Raw genomic sequence first — 18,332 nt, 5'->3', positions numbered from 1 at the left:
CGCGTTCTGCCTCTCTTTGGATACGAGATGTGACCGGAAGTTTTGTCAGCAACTGTGTGTGATGCTGTCAATCGAAGTGTGTGCTCTGCGCTTTGCGTTCAAGTTCAAACAGTTACCTGATTACATAAACCGACTTCAGTCTTGTGTTCATAATCTTGCCAGAATTTCTTTACCGTGCTGAATAGTATCTACTGTGTTGTGTTGGGCTTCTGCAGCTCACCTAGAGGCTTCTTCAATATGTGTTTAATACTGTCCCTACTTTTGTTTTGGGGTTGAAGCTTTAGACTAGATAGTGATAGGTCACCTCTGTACGCATCTTGTGTAGACCATATACTAGACAATTCATTGGGCCATGTATACAATATTTTAAGGAGTCTAGTCTTACAGAATATTTGACTGCAATGGCTTTTTTGGATGAAACACCTGGTACAACTTCGTGTTTGTGTAGACTAGAAGAAAAGTCATTAGTTTTTGTTTTACATTGTTTTTGTTTCTTTATCATTCATTGTATATGATACCAATATATATTTTTTTAAGTTGTAGGCATCTTTCTATAGAAGAAGACTAGTTTTTAGAAGATTCAGTACTTGCCTTTGTTGGACATTCCATATTTTGTGCCAAAGAGGGATTTTATTTGACATTAATTTCTCTAATAGAGAATCAAATCATGATTTTTTGGGGGAACGTTTTTGTGCTTCGTCATGCTGTAATTGGTGGCTTCAGAAATAGCATTTGGCAAACACTCTTGCAGGATATTCACAGAGTATGTCTTGGGTGTGGATGTTGCATGGAAGGGTTGTTACTGGCAGAGCACCTCAAAACCAGGAGCAAACAACCAGCAGAAGTGATCGTCTTTGCAAGGCGCATTGCAGATGGCTGGGAGCATGTCGTTGCAGACCTATTTCCTGTTTATCTCAAAAGTATGGCGGTGAAGATCCATTTCTTGTGGGTTAAAGTACTTGTCAGTGGTTACAGATCCACTGTTAGAGGTTAAAAACAGGTAAATGTACTTTCATTGTATGTGGTCAGTAACAGGTAGTTGTAGACCAAATGCTTGTGGTTCAAAGGAGATTGTTGTAAGACAACAAGTGGTTAAATGTAAGTGATTGTGGACTCGCGCCATGAGTGAACAAGTGGTTGTCGACTGATTGTTGTGGGCATATCGGTGGTGGTCCAAGAGAAATGATTGTAGCCATTTCTGATGGTCAAGAGATGATGACTGTGGACCCATTAGAGAGAGGTGGTTGTGGGGTTTGTGCTTGCTAGGGATGCAATGGACACTGGTTTCATGCTGTGCTCTGGCTTTGGCTAATCAGAGTAAACAATCTGCAGTCAGCGACTTGAGAGATTTTACCATCTGTGAAGAGACTGCCCAAAACCTGTGTGATGGAGGCTGTTCTGCAAGTGAGGGGTCTTCATCTGGGATCTTCAATGGGAGAAGGCATGGCAACTTGGTGAGTTTGTCTACGTCCATATCAGAGGTATGCCAGTGGAAGCAGCGGAAGGGCTGTTGGTGTTGACATTCGGTTGTCAGTTGGTTCCATGCAGACCCGTTGAAGACTACGGGTCTGCTAGGAAAGGAGGAAGAAAAAGAGATCAATCAGGCAACATGAGGACGGTTAGTCCCTTAACCCACTAGCACTCGTCAGGGATTGCCCAGGCTACTGGCAAGACACAAAAAAATGGCATCCTTGATGAGTAATGGGTTAAGGTGACATGTGGTGCGCCCATTCCAAGTCCATTCTAACTTCTTCTAAACCTGTGGTAAAGACGGGAAGGGAATGTCTCCCCTTGAAGTGGCAAGATCTGTGATAAAGCTTTTAAACAAAGTTTAATACATAACAAGGACCAAAAAATCTGACAAGGGAGATGACTCTGGAGTGTTGGCTCTTAAATGCACAAGAGTTTTACACTGTTACCATGATAATGGGATGCTGAGTGGTACCTTTACTGGCTTCTAGCTTCTCAAGACCATAGTTATTGATACATTGACATGTCCGAGAAGTTACAAAGAGTTCATGTCATTGAATCTACACCAGATTTAGAAGAGTGTTAAGTCATTGCAAGACTAAAGGAGTTTCTGCTTGATTTATTCTCTACTTTTGACTATCAATGTGCTAATGTTCTTACTAATGTTGTAACTAGATACATTGTAGATAAAACATGCTCATAGTGTGTAAGATACTAGTTATGCACTCACTGTTTAAATGTGGTATGATGCTGTAAACTTTAGATCTATGCTCATGGCCTGAAAAGTGTGAAATGAAAAGACTGAAGTATGGTATGCAAGATTTGCCCCTTGCGAAGGGAAACAAGGTATGGCTGTACAGGACCCATTTGGTTTCTAGAATCTCATAAGAAATGAGGTAATGTTACATCACAAACTTATTCATCTCCTTTGCATGGCTCTTCTTGCTGCAATTTGCTTATAACTTCAAGCCATCCAGTTGGAAATTGAATGTGGTCCTAATGTTTTACGGATCATGGTCATTTTATGTTTCAGTGATATTTCATTATGTCAATGATATCAGAGAAACTGAAAATACATGGAGCTAGTAGCTCCATGGTATATACATATGCAGTTCTGTCCAGGCAAAATGTTTTGCACCAGTTAATGTAGCAAAGACTGAAGTAGCTCTGTCCAAGGCATAGAGTAATTAATTACTGTAATGCTGAGAAAACCACATGATGTGGAACTTGTGGACACACTGCTGTACAAATACCAAAAATGTTGATGTTGCATCATTAGTTTCCACGCTGCCGAAACGTGCAACAGCATTAAATGCCAAGGTACTGCCGCACTGGAACGAGAGGTGTCTTGAGGTAAGACTGAAAATTTGTTATGAGCAGCTGATGGGGACTTTGGCAAGTGTGATAGAGATGAACCTGTTGAGAAAAGTGTGACAAGGAAATCAGTGGTATTCATTTCAAATAGTACGCAGATGGAAACATAGCGAAGTGCCATTTCTTTGCTCTGTTGTGAGAGGGCGCTCTATACTATCTGTGCTATGTCACCAGTGCTGTGTTGTAGCTGTGTAGGACACACTTAATGTTGCACACAACACCACAGCAATTTACATGCAGAATAATGTTTGTAAAATGTCTGATAAAGTTTGAATAAAAAACTTCTCTTTTTTTTTTTGCCTTCATGAAAAAACAACTTTGTCTTGTGAACTCTGTCTTCTTATCTTACTAGTCTTTAAATGAGTGGGTAATGTGTATGGGGAGATGGTTGATTAGTTTACCTTTTACTTGTAGGAATCAGATGTGCTGTGCTTGTTTTAAGCCAATTTGGGAAATGAAATATCTTGATGATGATGACAGACAACCCATTATGCTTTGCATGAGAGAATGATGAGATTCAACATACATGACAACTCCATAGATTCTCAAGCCGATTTGAAAAGTATGAAAGGGACTATATGTTGATTTGTAATGCTGTGATCATCACTGGTGTAGCTAAAAGAATATTTGAATATTTGCTATATCTATTTTATAATCATATTTCTACTATTTTTCTTCAGATTACTAGGATCTTCCCTCAAGAAAATTTCCGAACCAAGATTCTGTCAATGACATCATCTCTCAATCACTGGTCAGGGGCGGATCCAGGAATCTTGTAAAGGGGAGGTGCCTTTACAGAATTAAAGGGGGCGCATGTGCCCCACCCCCTCCATTTTTTTTCTATTGTTTTAACAAAAAATAAGGAGGGGGCGCATGCCTGATGCACTCCCCTCCGCTACTGCTTGTAATGTACCACAATATAATTAACATAAGACACTGGAATGCACCTTCCCCTAGACTTCCATGTTGCATTTGCAACTTGCATGTTTCCCTACAAAGTCTTTTGTTCATCATATTAATAACACGGCAATGTGCATGTTAGGCTCAGTCTGGGAGAAGGTGCATTCCATTGGCTTTTGTTACTTGTATTAGTACTTCAGGAATTATTGACAGATGACACTGTTTACTGACAGAATTTTGGTTCGGAAATCTTTGTGTGGGTGTATCAAAGCAATCTGAAGAAAAGTGAGTGTAGTAAAATGTAAAATGATTATTGTGGAATATATGGCACAGACATGTACATAAGTGTATTCATTTGGCCCCAGAAATGTTGAGGGTGTCATGTATCAACGTAAGTCAACATGCATTTGCAAATTGCATGGCACAGTTCCTTTAAGTCAAACTGTGAAAATTAAAGATTTATCAAAATTAGTCCTCCCCCTAAAAAAACAACAAAACAAAACAAAAAACCAAACAAAAAACAAAAACAAAAGGTTTATGGAAGTGAAAAAGTGACATACTGTCTTGAAACGGTGGCAATTACATGATTTACACAGAATATTGCAAAGTATGGATTGTAGCCCATTCTAACTTGGCTTTCCCATTGGATAGTACATTTGCATACAAAATTAGAACAAAAAGATTGAATGTCATTGTTTCAATTTGATACCCGGCATTTTCCCCTCTTTTAAGGCTGTCCCATCTTAATCATGATGACTGAAGAATTATTGCACTTGTGCAGTCTCATTTTAAAGAAGATTTGAGTGCATGTAATTCAAAGGAGGACCAAAAATTGGATGAGAAAACTTTCAACGAACTAGCTTTAATAAAGAAGAGTGAAACATGAATATACAAGTGCATAGATCGAGGGAATGGAGCTATTATTAGTAGAACACATCAATGAAGTTTGAGGAAAATTTTACAGCTATAAATCTCTAAATTCTTGATTTTAGAGTCACTATCGCTGGATGAGAAGACTACGACATTTTGTGATGTCATGTATGGACAATGATTTGCAGAATGAACAAAGAAACATATTTTCACTTTTCTAGCATAATGAAAAAGCACTTGACTTTCTTCCTTCAGGAAGCAGGGGGAATAACATTACCCTTGTCATGTCAGTAACAAGTCGAGGGAATGTGTACTTTTCAAGAAAAGAATATTGTGGAATTCAGAAACTTAAATAAATAAATATATACATATATATATATATATATATATATATATATATATATATATATATATATAATGAATTGTCTGTTTTCCTCAAACTTTCATTGATGCGTTCTATACTAATATTGCTTCATTTATTCAATGCACATGTATATTTGGATTTCATTCCCCTTCCATGAGAGAGAGAGAGAGAGAGAGAGAGAGAGAGAGAAAGATGATAACATATTTCATCCTGCTCACCAGTATCATAGTTAAACACGACATATGATCAAAAGAACGTTTGTGTTTACTTTCACTTTTTCAATTTTTATTAACTGGACACAAAACAAAACAAAGATATAATTAGGATATAAGGGTCAGCGAAGGGTGTCAAAAAAAAGATAAAATAAAAAGTTGCTATCGCATATGGAACAAAATTTTCAAATCATCAGAAACGTATGGTGGGGCATGAAATACAATATACATTGTAGTGTGTTCCGGATATATTCTGATTTGTTTCAGATTGGGTACATGTATATTTACATGGTCTTCGTTACTCTACAAACTTTAAAACTTTCAAAGCACTGATTGTACACTGTGTGCACTGAAAAGTAGGACCTAGAACTGAGATTATCAAATCTGTGAATAGTTTTGTTTTGCTTGATTATCCGTAGAAGAGATGGCGTGTTGCATTTTTCTTGTGTGCACCACGGTTCACAGCTTTTACATTTGCATGTCCTTAGTCACTATCACAAATATTACAGAGATATTTGTATTGTAGACGTATGATAGGGATACAGTCTGCCCGAAAAGCTCACAAACTGGCACCGATAATTCCAACTTTATGATCAACTTGTACATACCTACTGCATAATAATCTAGACGAAAATTACACAATGGGAGATACAATTGCATACACACACTTAACTACAGAGCTCATCGCGATTATTATAAACGTTATGTGTTCAGATGAGGGACGAGAACCGTTACGAGTAGGCCTCATAAATTTTTAATTATTGAATGATAGTACAGAACAGGATAATGGTGCTTACTGTGATAGCAATAAAAAATAGAAATGTATTGAACATAGTAACATTGATGACGATGATACCATGATAGTAATGATAGTAGTAGTAGTAGTAGTAGTAGTAGTAGTAGTAGTAGTAGTAGTAGTAGTAGTAGTAGTAGTAGTAGTAATATTGAATGAATAATAATGAACAATGATAATAATAATGATAATAATAATAATAATAATAATAACAATAATAATAGCAATAATAATAATGGTGGTTACAGCTTGCTATTTCGAAGATTCGTTATTCCGAAGGTTCGTTAATCCGAAAATGTAATGAGGTTTGTTATCGGAAGGTTCATTAATCTGAAAATGAAATAAGGTTCGTTATTCCGAAGGTTCGTTAATCCGGATATGAAACAAAACTCGTTATTCCGAGGGTTCGTTGCAGACCCTATATCATTTCGGATCAAAGAACCTTCGGAATAGCGAACCCTATTTCATTTTCGGATTAAGGAACCTTCGGAATAAGAACCCTATTTCATTTTCGGATAAACGAGCTTTCGGAATAGCGAACCCTATTTCATTTTCGGATTAAAGAACCCCTATAGGTATAGGGATTTTGTGTGTTTCGGATTCACGAACCTTCGGAATAACGAACCTTCGGAATAACGAACAGCACCCATGATAATGATAATAATAATAACAAAATGATTGTGATGCCTTGAACTGAAGAAGTAATTATAATCATCATAATAGTTATTCTAATAAAACGTAGAGAAAATACATAGTTTACTGTAATTAGAATTCTGATCATTAGTATAGGGGCATTACCATTACAGTAGGCCCATACTGTGAAAACTATCTCAGTATATACACTCAATATAACATCTATATCTGTATCATTCTAATAATATAACTCAAGAAAAAAAATAAACAATTCACTTTTATCTTGTGCATTTCTTTCCAATGTACTTAAAATCTCCCACCTCGACCTAATAATATTTTTTGAAACCATAATATCTTTGATTAAATTCCCCATGTTCAAGTTACAGTCGCAATTTATATAACAGATTATCACTTCCATCTCATTGAAAGAGACAAATATGAGGGCGCACCTCCTATGATTATGACATTACAAATGTATTTGAAAAGCTATCTCATATGCACTTATTGGCCGTTGTGCTAGTTAAAGATGGTTAGCCGTCCCCCCCCCCCCCCCCCCCAGGGGAAAAGTGAAAACACTTATGAACAAAGATTCTGGATAGAAATTTACAATCTGCTAGATCTGTTCTTTTCGATTTGCCCTGTGTAACAAAGTGCTCGAGAGGGAATTGAAGAAAACTGTAAGGAAAATGCAAAGGAATGTTACTACGACATTGATACATTCTAAAGGACTAGAATAAACATTGACATAGTGACTGTTGAGAATGCTTGAATAGCACAGGGTAGTACGTTTCGTGCGAGACTTTTTTCCCCAAGACAGCAACAAAATGAATCGCAGGACATTAAATTCATTTTGTCTTTTTTGGGTCTCTTTTTTTTTTTTTGGGGGGGGGGGAGCTTAAGCAGCCCTACCCAAATAAAAAGTATAGCATCTTATAAGATGTTATCCTCCATATTGTACATTCATTCAGATCTTCCATATATTCATAAAAAGAAAGAACTGCAGTCCTTATACTACAAAGGAATGACGTGTTGTGAGATTTTCTGACAATCTTCCAACTCTATGGTTTCATTGACAAAATTGATGTAAAAAAAAAATAAAAAAAAATAAATAAATAAGGCACATTTGTATGGGGACAAACACATGAAAATAAACCCCCAAACTAATAAAGATGAAATTCGAAGGAAGATTTAGCCAGATTTCCAGATGAGGAAAGCCATTTGACCGTGGTAGAGATAGATGAAGTGTTTGGACTCGTGCGTCACGTAGCTGCCGAAATGCCTGCCGCAGATCACGTGCCATGTAGGGCCGAAAAGCTTGTCGGCCTCGCGTTTGACGAAGGCGGCGCGGTCCTTCTCCACCTTGTGTTCCTCCATGGCTCGTTCGGTGAGGTCGAGGATTTCGTCCCTCATATCGTCTTCCATGTCGATATTCTTGATGACTGGTTGCTTAGGGTCAGATGGGTTTATCTGTGGAACGAGGGGGAAAGTTCATGACAGAATGGAGATAGGTGGATACATAGAGACAAATAAACAGAGATTCAGTTCAGCTTTACTTAGGGCCAAATTTGAATTTCTTTTTCCACAGAACAAAACATGATATACGAAAACTTCACATTATCTTGAGTACACGATATTATCATTATTGACTGTACGATGAAAACAAGTTTTAGAGGTAATTAAGGAATTAAAGGCATGTATACATAATTTCATACCAAACGTGTTACGTATTACATTATCGATTCTATGAATAGAGAGAAAAAATGAGGGTCCGCTAAAAAGCAGAGCTTATGTACTGTTGACAACTCATACAATCGACTAAAAAACTTACAAAAGGAAAGTATAAAGTCATTCTGGACATGACAGACATTACAGGACAGACAGGACAGAAAAAAATAACAACATCGAAACAAATGCAAAATCACAGCAATGATCAATTTGACAATTAATATATTGATTGAGTTATTGATTGATTGATCGACTGATCGATTAATCTATTCCAGAATGTGTATGTGTCTGTCATAATTTTTCATCTCATTTCATGTCATTTTATATATTGTTACTTCCAGTGAAATGTCAGATTGATCAGTATCGTTTATGACATGTTTTAAGTACCGACATTTGAAACTCAACTTTTGCAACATACTTTGATTACACAAAGAACAGAATGGTAGCCATGTATTGAAAACTTGAATGCAATAAAATGGGTAAAATTGGAGATCTGCCAAAGATTTCCTAATACATTAAAAAGCATGGTCTGCACAAGACTGCATTACATCAACCTATTGTGAAAAAAATAAATAAACTGACAACATCAAACTGGATATTTTATAAGAGACCTATATATTACACGTCAAGTATTGACAAAATGATAGTGAATAAACCAACGACCACTTTTACTGACAGTATAGCAAAGTAAAAGTAGAAGTAGAATGACTAATACTGACAATGATAAGAATAGCAATGCTTACACTGATAATGACAATGGATGATGATAATAAAAATATCATAAACAGCAGTCAAGACTTACAGATTTTCCTCCCGTTCGAGAACTTCCGCTAAAACTGTACGAAGACTGTCCGGATCGAGACATCTGATTTTGGAAGAGAGAGAAAAAAATCTCTCGTTTTCATGTCAGGACATTCAAAACCATCGATTTCTTAAATAACACCATCTCACAAAGCTATGCATGTGATGAGAGTGACGTCTGGATGAATCGTGTTACTATGGTTACAAAGTAAACAAACGAGACTGAGCAATACATGAGACACAGTGTACGAACTCGCAAAGACAGAATTGATATACCCATATACAAAATAGAATTTGCGTATAACTGTATTTTATCCACTTGTTACAACAAATTAACAGAACAATGGGTAAATTGCAGTTTCCAACATATTTCATATACATAGATAATGATTTGCGCTGAGAAAGCAGACAATCTTTACCACACGTGGATCTTCACAATGTTCACAATTTTTTAAGTCTTGACAATAGATCTTGACAATAGATTTTCTAATTCCATGCAGACAATTCTCGTCTTCCAGTCGATTATAAGTGAAACAATTATTTAACTTAAACTGAATATTCCAATATGATGCTCGACTGACAGGGATGACATTGAGTGCCATTTGAAGACACCAAAATAGATTTTCAAACCAAGACTGATCCCTCGCAAATAAATTTGTTAGCACATACTCCACGTCCACACACCCCCTCCCCCGCCTTGAAAACACAGGAGAAAACGCCGGAGAAGATAACACCTTTTTGCTTCTCACAAATTCTGATATATTAGAATACACGATTTAGCATATTTTTTTTTTCACCAAGTTTTGGAGCATATAGTTACCAGATATTTATTAGAAAATGGCAAGGGGAGGTTGAAAATGGTGTCATGTTTCCTTCTGCCAGGTGCAAATTCTGAAGTTGCATAACCAACAAATGATGTCAAGTGCTGTTAATACAAAATATCTCTACACTTTCCTAAATGTGTAATTCATTCTTCACCACTCATAAGCTTTTTGCTTTTAAAGGGGCTGTATACAGTTCTGGTTGAGGTTAGGATTTAGCTTTTAACATTTTGGGGGATATTCAGAAACCACCCTATGAGATGTCAAAGAGCATGCAATTCTAAAGGGGTATCAAAAGTTTATTTGATGAAAATCGGTTTTGAAATGGCTGAGATATCCAAAAACAAGGTGAAACAAAAAGATCATAATATAAGGCGTGGCCTGTCACCTTTTATTATCATCCCTTTTTTGGATATCTCAACCATTTGTAAACCAATTTTCATCAAATGAATGTTGAATCATTCTTAAAATCACATGCTCTTTCATATTTCGTAAGAGGTTTTCTCACTGAGGAAAGTTATAAACATGAATCCTCAACTCAACCAGTACTTTACAGACACTTTAACATATCTAGTATGGTATAGTAAAAACTGATTTACGTGATGATATATTGAAATTTTAAAAAAAATAATAATTAAGTAAGAACTTAAGATTATTACCTTTGCTGCTGGGTTTCGATACTTCAGGGCCTAGAATGACGAACCTTGCGATGTCGCATTCAAGTCGACTCTTCCTCCAACGCTGAATTTGACACTCTCAGGGGGAAATAAAGAGTCTTGTTGACTCTTCATGAACCTTTTATATAGTGACGTGTTCTCCGTTAGACGGTTCTACTTTGACTTCGGGTCGAGCTGCCACTATTTCTCATCTAGTTCCCACGGGCGAGCTTGGGACACCTCATGCAAGGTCGACGCGGCGACAATAGGCTCTCTCTTGTCAGCGTTGATGGCTGTGTATGAACTTATTCATTCGTAAAAATTTCCTTTCTTCTTTCTCTCGGCATTTAATTTTTTCCCGTCTTGAAACCACATCACAAGAATAACACGTGTCACACCTTTCCCACCCGTGGAGAGCATAGAATAATTCCACTTTAACATAAACATGGTGATCAAAATCATCTTATTTCTCGACAGAAGTATTGGACATCACTTCTACGAGGAAGTTTGATGTTTTATTCGTTTGAGATTAATACATATTTTTACCAAACTCAGTATTGATACCGTCTTCTGCTGTTCTTTGAAAAAAATGACGACACAATGCAGATGATCTGGAGGAATTCTGTGTTTTGACTACATCCCTTCCTTCCTCCCCTCCCTCCCTCCCCCCCCCCCCCCCCCCAGGGGCGGATCCAGGAATTCCGTAAAGAGGGGGCACGTTTACAAAATTTAAGGGGGGCGCACGCACCCCTCCCCAAATTTTTTTCTTTTTATTTCTTTTGTTTCAACAAAAAATAAAGGGGGGCGTGCGCCGGTTGCGTTCCTCCCTGGATCCGCCCCTACCTCTCTCTCTCTCTTTCTATGTCCATCATTACATCCGCCTCTGTAATATAATCATTAATCATCATCTACTCAGTATATGCATTTTCGTGTCTGATCATATACCTCAACGAGGAGGTTTATGTTACACTTCATATACAGCATGATTATGTAGATGATATGTGACTAGTAATATACGAAATGCTTCCGTATATTGTCACTTGTTAATATTGCTTGAAAGCCCTTGAAACCTGATTTGATTGCACGTCGATGTGGTTTGTTGAGAATAAATATGTAAAGATGATCACAGTCAAGTGTTGATACATGAATAAATTTTCTTGCATTTATATCTAGAATAAACGATCGCTCTGAATCAGATCGCTTGCAATATGGCGGAACTATAAGAGCAGAGTGGAACATTTCGGTTTTGTTTTGTTTTGTTTTTGTTTTTAATGAAGAGTACACAACTCCTCAACTTGTTACCGACATTACTTATTGGTAATATGACACTCTTCACGTTCGGAAGGAGTTATGTCTAGACCTCTTTCATCATACTTGAAAGAAATACTACGTCTTGAGTTGTCATATTGTCTTCATGCCGTTGTATTGTTTTGACACTTATCGAACTTTTAAAATTGCCGCTTTCTCATCTAGCGATGACAGTACAAGATTTAGCGAAAGAAAAAACAAAGAAAATTCCCGACTGTTGAACGGCTCATCGGATTTTTCTCAAACTTCACTGATATGTTCTGTCAATATTTTATATTTTGTCCATCCAAACATAATGTTCGGAGAAACTGCCTTTTCACTGCCTGAACATAATTCCCCTTTTCAAAGAATTACGTGTAAATTTTGTTTCTGTAAATATCTTCTTTTTTTATGTTCAAACAAATATTTCGTTTCTGTTTTATTTCATTATGTTATGATAAGGTTAAATCTAAGTCAAGCTCTCGTTTATGGCAGTAGTCTCCTGGATTTGTTTTAAAATCTTGTTTTACTCCTTATCACAATATGATAAGTGTATAATCATCTTAATTCGGTTTGTTTGCTGTTCTTCTTTTTTTTAAAACAAATTACGTTGATCACTCAGATATGATATTGGTGATTCTCAAAATTGTTTTAGGCCCATGTTTCTTAATGCATGCTTTGCTCGCGCACTCTATATTTCGTTTGGTATTTGATGATGATAATGATTCACAAAATTTGCGTGGCGCCATACACACAAACAAACAAAAACCTTCAAAGGTGCAGACTCCTCCAAGGGAGTTATCAATGGATGTCTTGCTAAAAAGAAAAGAAAAGGAAAAAAGTGCGAGTCCTAAGCGAAGCTAAATTGCTCCAGATTACCAATTTTATGGATAGATGATGGGATGGAGTTCCACAGGAGATGAATCAATTTTATGTAAAAAAAAAATGATGAATTTATTTGTTTTGTTTTGCTTTGCTTTACTTTGTTTGTACTGTGTTCACTCAATTCTATGTTGTATATTCTATACCCTCATGTACATTATATGATTATAATGTTTCGTATATGTCATTTTACCTCATGATGTACGGACATGAGGAAGAACAGCCGTCTGTCTGAATCATGTGCCGTGATGGAATGATAGTTATTTCTGGTGGAAAAAAAGTAAAATTGATTAATCGATCCAAGCTATACTTAATCACCGCCATCAAATCTGAGACCAGCAGCGACAAATTCACCATCACACGCCATCATATTCCTCCTCCTCCTCCTCCTCCTCCTCCTCCTCATCATCATCATCATCATCATCATCATCATCATCTTTATCATCATCATCATCATTATCATCGTCACCATCTCCGTCATCATCATCATCATCATTATCACCTTCGTCATCATCACCTTCCCCTGCCACATCGTCTCAACTAGTGTCAATATCTCAATTTCACTAGCAAAAGATCAATTTTAACACATGCACGCACATCTTTACCACAGTCGTAATTCTTGAGCTATAAGCCCCACTCATCATCCTGAAGTGCATTACCTGTCCCATTCTTTCATCATCCACACCACATCATTATACCACTGCCGTGATTACCACTGCATCCTCATTCCCATCACCATTTCCATCATGCTACCGCAACCACCAGTGTCGCCATTTTGTTGACATTATCATCATCCTTGCGCCATGATGATGATTGCGTCACAATCATAATCATGAAAGACACCCCTTCCATCATCAATATCATATATTACAGTATCCTTGATGTTACTAAGTATTGTTACTTGTTATTGTTGAAACTTTGCATGTAATCTATATGTATACATTCTTGTTTTTTATGATTATGCTTTACGATGTAAGATGTTATAATGCATTTTAGCTTAGCCTTTGGCCTACTATCTATTTCGCATGTTTTTTCAATAAATTAGTAATCAATCAATCAATCAATCAATCAATCAATCAATCATGTATCATTAACACCACCGCCTGCAATACAACTGTTGTCACTGCCTCCTTTTCCATTACTCTCACAACCTTCATCTTCATCATCTGTTTCAAAATAACTCCTTAGATATTAAGACATTGCAAAGAGTGATTATGCCCTTTAATCAACTTTACGATTTATTGTGCATTATACATTTCTCACTTCGTTGCTTTCCGATTTATGAATCACACGTTGATAATTATCTTGATGAATAAAATCTTGATAGCATTATTGTAAACTATCGCTTCTAATTCCCTTGACACACGATCATAGTAGAATCTCCTGGAACATAGCAACGCTGTGTCCTTGATTCTATCACTCTCTATAGCCACAAAACTTGATTTTAAGTCACATTGCATAGTACATACGTACACAAATGAAAGCAAGTGTTGGACGCGACAACACGCCACCATACTTGCCACCATACTTGTTGTTACCGTTAACAAACAAGCTATCAGAAACTACCGTGCTATTTGAATACAGATAAATGCGACTCTAATAATTTGAACGTGAGCAATTAAGTTAATGCGGTCGCACAATTATTTCATTTCAAATTTCATCACAGTGTAATTTCAAAAACATGCTAGGTAATGTTATAAAGCATTCAGTGGCCAAAATTTGGCACATGCCCTCTAGAACAGAAGGTACAATTAACCAACATGTATTGCTCATAACTATTCACTCATGGAGCCCACACTGTGTTAACTTGTTAAGTAGTCACTTAGACAGAGACTGAATTATTCATAAACCCTTTGACATTTAGCCTTGCCAGAGCACCTAAAAAACAAAACAAAACAAAACAAAACAAAAGAAGGCAAAGCGTTCATGATTCCGGTTCAATGAGCAGAGCCTGTGTGCGCTGCGATATCAGAAGCGCTCTCGAACGAAGGATATGATGCTCCAATCTAAGGAAAGTCGAGAAAATCTGAGAGATTCACAATCGGCGTCTGATGGTGCTGTGGTTGCAGAAAGTCACTGTTCAACTTCAACTTCTTGCGTTTGACGAAGACATCTAGATTCAGTCAACAAGCTTGCCCCTCCATCACATCCTGATGGTGGAACTGGCGCTCGTATCAGGGTAAACTCCTGTCTATAATGGTCTATCTATAAGAATCGAGTCTCTAAATCAATATGCGGGTGTCCGCGGTTCTGACAGTTGGATCAACTAGCCCGATTTGAAGAGCAAGACGGCCATTGAGCCCACGTAGAAGTAGATGAAATGTTTCGTCTCGTGCGTGACGAAGCTGCCGAAGTTCTTACCCACAATGCAATGCCATGTCGGGCTGTACTTCTCGTCGAAGTCTTTCTTGATGAAAGAGGCGACGTCCTTCTCGACGTTGAACTTTTCGAAGGCCTCCGTGGCCAGATCGGTGGCATCGTTCTGCATGTCCTCGGTCATGTCCACATTCTTGATGACCAGCTTCTTCTCCTTCTGATTCATCTGAGAGTTAGGAAAGAAGATGTGAGGAGCATAATGTTTAATTCCTTCTAAAAAATTCTATAAACTTAGTTTGTTTGATTGATTGATTGCTTTTATGGTAAAACAGTTAAGTACACAGACGCACTGTCCAGGATACTTGAGCTTGTAGTTGTTTTAACGACCAGTGTTGCCTTAGCGACTGCCTATATCTGATGTCATAATCAATGAGCTGATTTAAGAGCGTCACTCAAACGCCAAGAAACGTTCAACCCCAAACTGCCAAAGGAGTGAAGTAAGTGCAAAAATGTTTCCCCAGACCATTATATATAGGCCCTATATATGTGCGTGTATATATATATATATATATATATATATATATATATATACACAAATATATATATATTCAGTTTTTGTAATCGTCAGACACAACGCACATACATGACACAAATCTGTGAATAATATCAAAGCTAGCTAGTTATACTAGAAAAAAAAAACTTTGATGAAGAAAAGTTGGACTCATCGCCTGTCTTGAGAATTTTCTTCAAGAGGTGAAATATAATTCTAAGAAATTACTGATTTTGTTTTGTTTTGACTATAGGGGTTGCTGCCAAGTTTCGAAAATATACCTGAAATATTCCACAGGTCTATTAATCTTTATTATCTTTAAAAAAAATGGCAACAAGTTGATATGGGTAACTGACTTTTCTGTTTGACGATAATCTCCTTTTTTTTTCTTCCTTTTTTTCGGATCGAATAATTAAATGCACTCGAACTCATATTGCCAGTGGTATGTGTCCTTGTATTTCAACGTCGGTTGTCTTTCGTCGCTCCATTGAGAAAAAAAAATGACAAAAGATTGAGAAGAATATCATCAAGATCAAGATATTGGATGAGTTTTTCTTCAGGTAGTATTTTATGAAAAAATGAAAGAGTTTTATAAATTGCTCCGATAGATTCTAGGTGAGATATATAAACAACTTTGACCATTAAACTTTTAGTAAATCATTTAAAATATATCCTGGTTACAAAGCACAAAATGCATTATGTGCTAATCAAAAACAAACAAACAAACAAACAAAAACACATTATTATCTAAATAAGGACGAAGTACAATAAACTTACGGTGAATTCTGGATCACTGGAAACACTGTACCGGCAGAGAATTAAATTCGTTGAAATGAAGACAGCGTAGCTTTTCGAACCAACCTCGCCCCTCGCCAACTGGTGTTGATGTGACGACACACGTTTCTCCCTCGTATTTTATCATGACCTCGGCTATTGTGGAAAGAGAAAACCCTGCGACGAGTACAATGGATTCAATCGGTCTTCTCACGTCACCGACCTCTTGCGAGGACTATTTACATTTAAAGAGCATTTACAGTGCACTCCACTGTCTGGGACACACTTTGAGATATGAAGTTCACTGTCATCAACACTCCGGTTTCCTATGCAAACCAATCAATTCCTTCTCTCTCTCTTATTCTTTCTTTTGTCTCTGTCTGTATGTATCTTTCTTGTTACGCGCATGCATACATATACCCAATACACATGTAATACGCGTTTATTTGTGATAACAACAGCAACAACAACAGCAACAACAACAACAACAAATAATAATGATAATAATAATGATAATAATAATAATAATATAATGATAACATAATCTATACACTGTACACATATCACATAAAGAGTTTGAGTGTTAAAACAGATAAACGCCATTTTCAAAGTTTTAAAAGTGAGGTCATCATCAAACAAAGAAAAAAAAAATCCTAACAGTTATACTACACACGGTACATAACGACGATATTTGAAGACATTATTAGAATAATCACACATTAGAGATATTTTCTTTCTCTCTTAGCAGCTCTCATCTCAAATATTTCAATGGGTGTATTTTTTTTTTTGCACTTAAATTCTTCATTGTTACTATAGGCCGTAATTTTAGGTCTACTGTGATCTATATCTGAATATTAGTTACTTGTTCATCCATTTATTTAAAGAGAGGCATGAGGATGAAAATAGAAGGATATCAGTTTTTATCAAAGACTTCTATTGTTGTCAACAGAAATCTTGTGATCCATTTTTCTTTCTTATTTTTTTCTTCTCATTGTGTTTTACGCGTAGTGTTTCATCAGTGCCATGTTCGAAAAAAAAAGAAAGAAAAGAATACAGTGTTACAGTTCTGGATGACGTGTTAATATCCTGCTTTACTGTTATACATTATGTTTTTTTTTCCTTTGACCGTCTTATCTCAGTCTCATGCTGTTTGCTGTCATAAGGAGAATTTCGATTTGTTTATTCGTGTTATTCTGCAGTAGCATTGTTTAAGGAAATGCTTCCAGTGGTTTCTTTCTTTCTTTATTTATCTTTATTCTTATTTTTTTTTTGCTTCCGCGCCCGGGTCCAAAGAAGGGAGCGGCACGCACAACAAAGTTGGAAATTCGACGTTCTTCAGTCATCAGTTTAACGCCGTAGCTTTTAACAAGGCGAGGACTTTTCTGACCAATCGAGAGCCAAAGTGACATCCCTAGCTTGTAACAGACCGAACAAAATATTTTCACTGGTCGTGGTAGAAGGTAAATTCCCACAGCTGTTGAGGTCAAGGTTTTTAAACTTAAGGCCCACGTGTTTCTAGGTTTGTTCTTCTCACCTTTCCATTCTGCAAGACAAGAATGAGTGACACTTCTGCATACCTCTGGTTTGCGGTAGCTTTTAACAGGGAGGTGAGACCGTCCTTTACATTATAGCTTGTAACTGAATAGTATCGACTGAGTGTGAGTGAAATGAAAATAAAGTTCCTCAAACACAAAAGATACAAATCTGACGGCTATTTTTGACAGTCTCATTCGGATGGAGGTGAACAGAAACTGCTATACAGTGCGTATATTAAAAAAAAAAAAGGTAATCCAACTTTGGAGGATTACTATTTCATAATTAAGTATCAATGAAAAGAGGAAGAGTTCCCCTTTCCTTATACAACCAACATTGTGCTCTCCATTGCTGACAATTATGAAATAGTA

The 18,332-nt window shown here is 36.7% G+C and overlaps 1 protein-coding gene across 1 annotated transcript; it reads right to left on the bottom strand.

Annotated features, from left to right (window-relative positions):
* Nucleotides 1-15,054: 15,054 nt before the first annotated feature.
* LOC139709198 (dynein light chain LC6, flagellar outer arm-like) lies at nt 15,055-16,535 on the bottom strand. Its single transcript, XM_071621149.1, has 2 exons — nt 16,432-16,535; nt 15,055-15,330 (listed from the first exon to the last, which is right to left on the bottom strand). The coding sequence occupies exon 2, from the start codon at nt 15,328-15,330 to the stop codon at nt 15,055-15,057; it is 276 nt and encodes a 91-aa protein (XP_071477250.1). The 5' UTR covers nt 16,432-16,535.
* Nucleotides 16,536-18,332: the final 1,797 nt, after the last annotated feature.

Source organism: Diadema antillarum, unplaced genomic scaffold (assembly GCF_040938485.1).
Source record: "Diadema antillarum isolate AM-2024a unplaced genomic scaffold, OU_Dant_1.0 seq00001411_RagTag, whole genome shotgun sequence".
Classification (NCBI taxonomy): Eukaryota; Metazoa; Echinodermata; class Echinoidea; order Diadematoida; family Diadematidae; genus Diadema; species Diadema antillarum.
This window is presented reverse-complemented; position numbering and strand designations above follow the sequence as displayed.

Coding starts and splice junctions, on each gene's coding strand:
- LOC139709198 (XM_071621149.1), bottom strand. CDS start 15,330: ATGAATCAGAAGGAGAAGAAGCTGGTCATCAAGAATGTGGACATGACC.